The 11,201-nt window shown below is 33.6% G+C and overlaps 1 protein-coding gene across 1 annotated transcript in view; it reads right to left on the minus strand.

The window, feature by feature from the left end:
* LOC111086135 overlaps positions 1–11,201 on the minus strand; it is a 61,939-nt gene that overhangs the window by 4,834 nt on the left and 45,904 nt on the right. The window contains exons 2-3 of the mRNA XM_022387758.1: positions 5,989–7,080; positions 2,609–2,701 (exon numbers count right to left, since the gene is read on the minus strand). Coding sequence (XP_022243466.1) covers positions 2,609–2,701; positions 5,989–6,886 — 991 coding nt within the window. The 5' untranslated portion in view covers positions 6,887–7,080. The remainder of the gene's footprint in view (positions 1–2,608; positions 2,702–5,988; positions 7,081–11,201) is intronic.

Genomic DNA, 11,201 nt, shown 5'->3' on the forward strand with positions numbered 1-11,201 from the left:
ATTCAAAAAGACTCACAGTAGTAATTGTTGCCAAAGGTGCTTCCACCAAGTACTGACTTAGGGGCTGAATATTTATGCAATCAGCAAATTTCTGTATATATATTTTCTTTGCAGGTTTTGCTGACATAAAACCGTCTTCACACATAACAGTGTTAAGTTTGATCATTAGAGTTTTGAATAAAAACAAGTTATTTTAAAAAAATTACGTTATTTGTATTTCATCAAAATGTGGCATTATTGGTAGGGGTGAATACTTTTGCAAAGCACTGTAGTAGTTATCTAGGCTGTATTTATATCATCAGTTGCATGAACATCAACTTAATAGTGTGAATCAGATTAAGTAAGTGAATTGTATTTCAGTCATTTACAAACCAGAATTACGATGACGATGAATATTGCAATATTATTTATCTTATTCTTAACACCAATTATTTATTTGGTTATTTGGGTTAGCTTTACTGTCATTCAGAAGAACTGACGAACCATCTAGCTAGTGTTCTTGTTCCCGCAAATGGTCAAGTAATCACAGTGTCAACGGGAAAAAAAACAAAATTAGTAATTCTATAAACTTACGAGTAAAAGCAAAAAAGAATGCATAATTATATGTCAACCACGCTATACCTGCCACATCCAGTGTCAACGAAGCCTTAAAACAAATACCAGAGCTCATCCGGCCGGCTGAGATACGACAGATATAATAGAGGTCTAGGCTATATAACAAACTTATAAGAATTATTTTGAGCATGAATGAGATATTAATACTGAAGATGTCGTCCCTAAGAGACAAACTTAAATCTAAATAACATAAACGTTTGGAAGTTATCTTGTGTAAAAAATAATAATAACAATCTAAATAACAAACTTTCGGAAGCTATCTGGTGTAAGAAAGTACAATCTAAATAATATAAACGTTTGGAAGTTATCTTGTGTAAAAAATAATAATAACAATCTAAATAACAAATTTTCGGAAGCTATCTGGTGTAAGAAAGTACAATCTAAATAATATAAACGTTTGGAAGTTATCTTGTGTAAAAAAATAATAATAACAATCTAAATAACAATCTTTCGGAAGCTATCTGATGTAAGAAAGTACAATCTAACCAACATAAACCTTTGGAAGTTATCTTGTGTAAAAAAAAAAATAATAACAATATAAATAACAAACTTTCGGAAGCTATCTGGTGTAAGAAAGTATAATCTAAATAATATAAACGTTTGGAAGTTATCTTGTGTAAGAAACAGGTAACAATTGTTTGAATGTTATCATCTGTAACAAACAACAATTTAAATAACAAAGTTTCGGAAGTTATCTTGTGTAAGAAACAGTAACCTAGTTAACAATAATAAGTAGTTAAGCTATCTTTTAAAAAAAAACAATCATTCAAATAGCATCTTAATGGGAATACTATATCATGTAATAAAGAACCATTCAAATAATATCGAAATAGGAAAGGTTTCTGGTGAAAGGAGTAATAGTTCAAAAAATGTTACTGTAAGTGTGAAAAACCAGAAAAACGCCGTCCTTCAAGGGTTTGAATTAAACATTAAGAGACACAGAAAGTAATATAAAAAATGATAAGGTGTCACAGATAGGGGGAAGTATGTTTATAATAACACAACAAGGATGTGATATATTTTCGATCAGGTAATGAAATAACCTTTATGGTCAAGATAAAGCCGTAAGATTATTAAAAACAGAACTACAAAGAAAAACTAAAGATGCAAAGTTATCAGCAACAAAAATAAAAAAAAATAGATGAGACGAAAACAGTTAAGCAAAACTTTCTGTTATATATCCCATATGGAGAAGGTATGTCATATTCGTAGATAAAGAAATATGTGAAGAAACTAAGAGAACATCATTATTTTAAAGAAAGAGGAGACTGATGAATGCTGTAGTAGACAACAAGAATGGGCGAATACAGTACGTGTAGGAGCTAAACAAAAATATCAAACCAAGGCAGTATGAACGATCAAGGGTGGTACCATGAGCATTTATACATTTACAGGAAACGAAGAGCATTGGGACTTAAAACAAAAACAAAAAAACTCCCAAAATCTGAAAACTATTAAAATCTGAAAGATGTTGGAGTAGAATAGACTGGGGAAAAAATAAGAAAAAGAACGTGTATTTTACCTCTAAATTACCTGAAAAATAATTCATACTTGTAACCATTTTTACAAAAACAACGAAGTTTAGAAAGAGTATTGCGAACGGCGTTTATACAGGTTTTCACGTTCCTCTTAAAAAAATAAATTCTCTACGGCCTAACAATGTTAAACCAAATAGAAAAATTGAACAAAGCTAAAAACTAGCTACGCAATCGGAAAAAAAATGGCAGTACTAATTTTATACATTTTAACTGATAATTAGGTATTCGAAAGCATTTTACGGTTACCTCGGCAACTGCCACACCCCAAAAAAAAGTATCTCCACCCAACCAAGTCTGATAACAATTTATTAGAAATTCAGAAACATGGGAATGAAAGGAAAGTTTACAAAGAGTTTTTAAAAGTTCAGCTCACTTTAGTTCTCATTGACTTTAGTTTTTCGTCCTGTGAGTAAAAGTTAGAGACTAGGAAGGACTTTGACACATCTTTTCATTACCTTGAACCAGATATTCATGAGGTGCTCTGTACCGAGCGCAGACGCGGGATCCATCTTGAAAAGTTACATACTGGTTTTTCGGTCTCCCGCATAAAAAAAGGGATAAAAAAGATAGTTATGTACGCAAGTCATGTAGTATTTTTCTCAATTTCTAATCTTTAGTCATGGATTCATGGAAAGAGATAAACTTGAATGTACATAAAATAAAACTAATTAATTAATATTTGTGGTGGTGAGCATATTATAAAAAAATCAACTACCGATAACGAAAGAGGTGCCTGTCAAAAATAGTTTACTTACTAATAACGAAGTACATTCCTAGTTCAAATTGTTTAACTGCTAATAACCGATACCTATCTCTGGAGGTCCGGCATGGCCAGGTGGTTAGGGCGCTCGACTTGCAATATGAGGGTTGCGGGTTCGAATCCCCGTCACACCAAACATGGTCGTCTTTTCAGCCGTGGGGGCGTTATAATGTTAGGTCAATCCCACAATTCGTTGGTAAAAGAGTAACCCCAGAGTTGGTTGTGATGACTAGTTGCCTTTAAACTGATATTTCAGTATTTTATAGCTTAAAATTGTGGTAAATCGTGTTAAAAGAATAGTTATTCAATATTAAAAATTTAAAGGACCCGATTTCATGGAATAAATCACTGTTGCTACTTATAAGTAAATAAATATAAGTTTCACGAAATGATATTTTACACAATTGTACGATAGAATAACTGAGTCAAAAATTTAAGAACTGATTAGTTAGAATGATTTTTAGGTGTTTTTTAATTCATATCCTCCTCTAGTGGGCTCAGAGGAAAACTTGAGGGCTTATAACGCTAAATTTCGTGAATGTACACAATACAGATAGCTCATTATGCAGATTTCGCTTCAATAAACACATTTGGAATTTTCGTATAATTTTTAGAAATTGTATTTTTCCCTTTTTTTTGAAATGAGACTCCTGTAATGAAAGGTTAAAATGTCAGTTAATGCTTTTGTAAGTTACTCCTAACAGAGTTTCTGCTCAGGAACTAAGGAAGACTGTTAAGCATACGTTTAATTAGTTGTCTGATATTATTCAGGTGTTACAGACAATGAAGTGTGGACTTTTATTCATCGAATGCGAAACCTAGAGGTTGTAAAAGTAGAGCCCCCTACATGGAATCGCTCCATGCAGGAGAACAATGAATAAAAGGGGCGTATGACAAATGTGTCACGACTTCCACTGCTCTGACCTCTTTATTCCAACTAAAACAGTTTTAAAAATAAAGATATTATTACTAACACATGGGAGTAATACTTGAAATCAGAAATACTTGTCAGATATATTTTTTATTCACAAATCTACGGATTGAAACACCGGATAAGCTGGTAGGATAAAGTTAGCCTTGAATAAAGTACCATAACAGTGTTAATTATACTGTGATAAGTACAGAGCTATTAATAAGAACAACAGTCCATTATTAATTAAATTCCCATGCCTCTAAAGTCTGGCTAGATTGCTGCCAGTCGCAGTCAATGAATTTCTCTGTTTTTTGTTTATTTTTTTTTTGTATTTTGTATGTCCAGACATTCGTAGACAATTTGAAGAACATACCAAAAGGTAAATTTTATATCTGTATTACATCTTTAATTTTGGGGTTTGAGCGTCACCCTTATAACGCACCCATAGCCCTATAGTGTGGAACTTTTTTTTTTATTGTTGTTGACATAACAGGAAACAAGAGGCAAACGATGGACACGCAGATCCACAGTAATCTGGATAACCACTGGACTACGTACGCTCTTCTTGTACTTTTATGAAAATAACATGAAGATCTAAATTAATAACTAATACTACCCATACAGTCCTCTCTAAAATGACAAATCTATAAAGTTACGCGCGTGTCCATTTCAAAAGATGAAAGTGAGTTAGCATTGTGCTCTTCCCCTTATACGTATCAATTTAAGTAAAAAGAAATTTCGTATACAAAGCTACATGATTTACTCTGTGAAGCTTTGGATGTGACAGCTTTAGGTGCCGATAATACCCAAGTAGTTAGTGAGCTCTGGGGGTCCAGGTTTCTCGGCCCGCTGTTCCAAAACACATTCTGCACTTTGGGGCTGTAGATGTGTAATTGTTAGAATTACAGTGGAATCCCACTAGTTGGTCAGACCCCAGTAGGGTCAGCGGTAAATTTCTGGACTCACATTGCTAAAATCCGGGGTTCGATTCCCTGTGGTTACAGAGCAGAGATAGCCCACTGTGTGGATTTGCGTTAAAAAACAATAACAAAAACGAGAGTAGCCGGAGAGTTGGCGGGGGTCGTGTTGATTAGAGTTGCCTTTTCCTTTAATTTGTTATTTCAAAGTTAGAGTGAGTCAACTTTGCGCGAAACAATAAAACAATCAGGCCCTTTTAGAGCAAATAAAAACTATGCTTTGTAAGCTATATTCACTCTAGTGTTGCAGTTTTGTCAGTTTCAGAAAACTGACAGATCTAATATAGTCTTCCTCATTTTGCTTGTGGAGATGAACTTTCAAGAGGAAGGCGGGAACGTAGGGGATGGAAAAATGTCGACACTCATGGTTAAATGCAAATCGTTAACTTGTACTGAGTCGTAAAATCCAAATCAGTAAACAAACTAAATAAAAATATAATTTTTTATGACCGGCTCAAAAGGATGATTATTCTTGCATCGTTCTTCAACTTTTAGGAAGGTACATGAAACGTAACGTATAAACTTGTTTACAAATATGTAAGAATATTAATTAGATCTATAACTCACGATCAGAGAACAAGGTTCAGAAAAAGAGTAAACATTTAGTAAGTGTGACGTATCTGACAGTACAATCATGGTATTATGTTGCTTTGGAAGAGTTTGCTCTTGTGCGCAAAGCTGCGCTGTACTCACTGCAGGGATCGGACTTATGATTATGAGCCTAAAGTTTGCCATCGAGAGGCGTTTCTGAAAATACATTCTTATGCTGATTTTGACAACCACGTTGCGACCTTGTCCATTGTTTTTAATGACTTGCTGAAAGTAGAGTAAATACCTTAATATGAGTGAAGGACGGTTTATCTGTTTTAACACAAAGCTACTTAATGAGCTACCTGTACTCTGTTCACCGTGGGGAATCTAACCCTGGATTTTAGCGTTGTATGTCCGCAAACTTACTATTGACTCGCAGAGGAGCTTCAAGCAAAAGACAGGGACTAAATAAAAGTTTGTTTGTTTGTTTATTTGAAGTTAAGCACAAAGTTACACAAAGGGTTATCTATGCTCTGCCCACCACAGGTATCGAAACCCGGTTTCTAGCATTGTAAGTCCGCAGACATACCTCTGTGCCACTGGGGGGCCTAAATAAAAGTAAATACATTGTGTCAATTCGGCAAAAACGCTTACCTTTTGGAACCACAGTTTCTATTTCTTCTGACCAGAAAATACCATCTTCAACTATTGGCATCCCGTCAGTGGTATTAACTGTGATTGAAGTTCTGGGTTGGCGACTAGGAGCTTTAAAAGGGATCTGAAACTTTGGTACTTCCATTGCCAACTGTGTAGAATAAGAAAATGATGATAGTGCACTCGGACCTGAATGAAGTTTTGGCGAACCTAGGGTTTTATCTTCTGAGAAAAATGATTTTTCAGTACTACTTCGGACATTAAAAATATTAAATATTTTTGTAATAGAATCAAACCAACGTTTTTGTCTATTCAAGCTTTTTACACGGGACAAACGTTTTGTAGTATCTGTATTAAATAACGTAGTGTGCTGCTTATCGCGTTGATCATGGTCCGATCTAAGCTCTGTTTGTGTATTTTCTGCAAAGTTTCGTGCCATTACAAATACATTTTTATCATGCTCATTCTGAGGTCCATTACCCTGTTGATGTTCGCCTTTTAAATCATCGACACTTTGTGTTTCTCTTCTTGTCTTATGAAGTCTTGCAGGAACTAAATTCTTGAACACATTGTTTTTCGTTGTATTTTGTTCACTAACTCCATGTTTGCTAATTGGTATTTCTCCAAATTTAGTTTGATCAATCAAACCTTCTTTTGTTCTAGTTGCATGCTCTTTCCGCTGCAAAATATAAGATGGTACGCTGGAAATATCGTATCTTGTTTCAGTTTTTTTTAGCTTCCTAGGAAAGTATGGCTCTGCACTCATATCCTCTATTTCCATGTTATACTCAACAGGATTCTGTTGTACCGCAATAAACATCCAAGCTATGAAGAAAAAAAGAAAGAGAAAACTACCGAACGCCACCACGCGTGGTTTGTGCATCGTATACACTTGCATTTTATAAGATTCCGTAGAGTTTTCAAGCGTCAGTGCATATCATTATTTTTTGTAGTAAATGTTGTAGTTAATGTTACTGTAAAATCATTCATGTCAGCTTTTCTTACAGCCTCATATGGTTGTTGCCCTTCGTTTCAATGGCACCATGTTTACTAGTTTGTACCTGCCAGAGCTTTTGTTTATTGGTGTGACACCTGAATAATAAAAGAAACAAACACTAATGAATACAAACGTTAAACTCAAAGAACGGTACAAAACATAACACATGATTGTTCAACATTGTCGCTGCTGCCACCTGTTGTTATTTTTCGTAACAACACAATAATTACACATCTTAATTGTTTTATTATTTGCTTAGCAGTACTTTTGTGCTCATCATCATTTCTAAAATAATATATATATATATAGAATTACAAATATCGTCTATATATATTTGCGTTATCGATGATGAATTATTTTATTTCATAAGTTTTCGGCTTTGGATGAAGACAAAACAAATATTAACGTAAAAATAAAAACTCTAGCAACATTTATATTTAAATCTCTTCATAATTTGCAAAATGATATATATTTCCAGTCAAACGGTTTCCCAAAATTCATTTTTAATAAAATCTGGGAATTCATTTTTTATATATCTTAATGTATTCCCTTTTCACCCTTTTATTGGCCAGTCCTAGAAGCAAGCTCGTTCCCCTATTGAGTCGAGCTACAGGTTAAATATGTGAAATCTCTCTGGTTAGTATTTCTCTGATAATGTTCCTATCTCGCCACTTTCTTTTGACTAACCGTAACAGGGACTGATGATTGGATTTTGGAGAAAATACTACGCGTTTCGACAGATCAGTGGTCTGTCTTCTGAAGAAGAAGTGTGTTCCTCCCAAAAATGAATCACTTCATTATGCTTATAAATCGCTGTTTGCCAACTTATTTATCATATTGGCATAATGCGTTTCCATACTCAAGTAAAAAGTCTGTGATTAAAAGATTATTTAACGAGAACTCATACTTTTCGTTTTTTAAGCACTGATACTATTGATAAATTTCGCTGTGTAATGTCAGCCTTATCAGAACGTCCATGGTTTGAATATACAAGCGATTCCACAAATATATACAATACTTAGGTCAAAGTAATGAGCCAAGCGGTAATTTAAACACAAACCGTTTTAATTATTTTAAATGTTGCATACAACTTAAAGTATTCAGGCTTTTGAATATTTGATGAACCTGTTTTTGACCAGTGATTAATGTATGGGGCAGAGACAACCCTAAGCTGCTCGTGAGACGGAGGAGTAAATCGTTGTGGACGCCTAGAAGCTTAGATTAGAAGATGAATCACCTCATTATGCTTTTAAATCGCTATTTGACAATTTATTATCATAGACTTTTTGTTATGTTTGTTTGTTTTTAATTATGCACAAAGCTACACAAGGGCTATATGTGCTCTGCCCACCGCGAGTATCGAAACCCGGTTTCTAACGTTGTAAGTCCGCAGACATACCACTGTACCACTGGGGAGCACTTTTTGTTATGATAATTCCTTTACCTCTCTTTGGGTGCCCTTTACTTTCCATTAGAAATAAAAAAGTAGCAGACAGAGGAGATATTTATTTTGGAGACATTTCCGCAAAGTGAACGGTAACATAAGTTGGTGTTTTTTTTAGTTGTTGGAAAACTAAATTTACTGTAACATATTCAGGCGAAATAAAAACTTTGTAGCATAAATTTTAGAGCCCAAAATGAGAAGGAGGATTTGAAATACCATTTTTAGTTGAGACTGTCGATATTACGCCCTCTTCCAATAAAAAAGGCCACCTTCAGTAGTCGTGTTTCATCATACATACAAAGAAAATACATTTCCGTACTTCGTATAAAACGTAAGTGCTATATGACCATGCTTTATAGCGTCCATTCGTAGATTCAGCTGGAATACTGTATTGTAGCATTTGCAGAAGGATTTTCAATCAGCGTCAGTACAGTTACTACGAGTGGCGTTATTTTATTAGAGAAATGTTGTTATTACAAAGAATGGGTCTTATTTTATTGAAAGACTTGTTGTTAGTACAATGAGTGGATCTTACTTTATTGGAAAATTGTCATTAATACAATGAATGGTCTTATTTTATTAGAAGGCAGTTGTTATTATATAATGGGTAGTCTTATTTTATTGAAGAGCTGTTGTTAGTGCAATGAGTGGTTTTACTTTATTAGAAGGCTGTTGTTAATACAATGAGTAGACTTATTTTATCGAAGGGCTGTTGTTAGTACAATGAGTGGTTTTACTTTATTAGAAGGCTGTTGTTAATACAATGAATGGTCTTATTTTATTAGAAGGCTGTTGTTAATACAATGAATGGTCTTATTTTATTAGAAGGCTGTTGTTAATACAGTGAATGGTCTTATTTTATTAGAAGGCTGTTGTTGATACAATGAATGGTCTTATTTTATTAGAAGGCTGTTGTTAATACAATGAATGGTCTTATTTTATTAGAAGGCTGTTGTTGATACAATGAATGGTCTTATTTTATTGGAGAACAGTTTATTGTGTTATCGTTTGTCTATATTAAGAACGCTATCCCTTCAAAGGATAGTAAATGTCTTCCATTAATTAAGAAGTTCAGATTCTAATCTTCACGAGTTCTTTAAACAGAAGTTCTTCATTGCACTTAAATCCTCTTGCAACAAACAACTTTGCAACTTACTGTAAAACAAATAAATATTCCATGGTCAATGAATATAAACTGTTTGCTATAACACTTATGAATATAGGTTTCAATATCTGGAAATTTGATGAATTAAAATTCTGTATATGGATTACAACGCTAAAAACCGGGTTTCGATACCCGTAGTGGGCAGAGTACAGAGAGCTCATTGTGTAGCTTTGTGCTTAACTTCAAAAAACAACAACAACTGTATATGGAAATGTACGTAAGCACAGTATTATTGCCTCAAGGGGTTTATACTAATGTACAGAATAAATAATGTTATCCTAAAAATACGTTGGCCTTTCGAAACATATAAAAATAACAAAATTATGAAAAAAATTCCTCATTTTAGTGTAGGAAAGACTAAATTTACCCTTTTCTATTAACTCTGCCGAAGAGCAGTTTTGTTCATTAATGTCATTGCTTGTGTTTAAATTATGTAAAATGTAAGACATTGGGTTAGATTAGATTTTAAAACAAAATAGCTTATGAATAAATTTTTACATTTGGATGTAAAATAAAATAAAATTGACAGCAAAGATGCAACATAAAACATGGAAATTTGAAGTTCTGGGAAAGATCGGCTTCAATGATCAAATAAGACACCTTTATTGTACATGATCGAAACCAAATGCTTTCTTAATGTCTTTCTAACTGTCTTCAATTACGTTTTATACAAATACTGTTCTAACTAGTTAGATGCTCGGGAAAATTTATGAAAACAAAAACTTAGCAAAACATTTCACAAGCCTGGCTTTGAACGACAATTTATAAGTTTTTTGTAAATTTTCAAGCAAATTCATGCAGTCAATCATGACAGCATCCAAAACTCTTCAGTCACTCCCCGTAAGTGACCTCGGGATGATGATATTTTTTTTTCCAATTATCCCTTACATGTCAATGTCAAACTTCATGTAGTTTCGTGGATCAAGTTCTGAGAACCCTTTGACCTCACATGGGGACTCAAACTTAAGGTTCCATAAATCTGAATTTAAGTTATTGTTTTTAACGTCTCTGTACATGTTAATTGACAACTTTAAAGTAATTTGATTCAGACCAATCTAAGAGTGTCAAGAAAATAAATCTGTTCATTTTTATAATCTGTGAGGTCAAGAGACTAAATGCAAAATTTCAAGTCGTTTTGTCAAAATTTCTAGGTGAGGTGATATTCAGATTTTTAATTGAGACTGTCGACATTTCGCTCTCTCTTCCAGTAAAAAAAAAAAGCCACCTCAGTAGTTGTGTTTCACTTTACATACAAAAACAAATACAACTCCATAGTTTATATATGACATAAGTGTTTTATGACCATGCTTTATAGAGTCCATTCGTAGTTTCTGCTAAAATACTGTATTGTTGAATTTGCAGACATATTTTCAATTAGCATCAGTACAGTTACAACGAGTAGCTGTTGATAGTATAATGAATGTTGTTATTACAATGAATGGATCTTACTTTTTTGGAAGACTTGTTGTTAGTACAATGAGTGAGTCTTTCTTTATTGGAAGACTTGTTGTTAGTACAATGATGGATCTTTCTTTATTGGAAGACTTGTTGTTAGTACAATGATTGGGTCTTTCTTTATTGGAAGACTTGTTGTTAGTACAATGAGT

This window comes from Limulus polyphemus, unplaced genomic scaffold (assembly GCF_000517525.1).
Source record: "Limulus polyphemus unplaced genomic scaffold, Limulus_polyphemus-2.1.2 Scaffold872, whole genome shotgun sequence".
Taxonomy (NCBI): domain Eukaryota; kingdom Metazoa; phylum Arthropoda; class Merostomata; order Xiphosura; family Limulidae; genus Limulus; species Limulus polyphemus.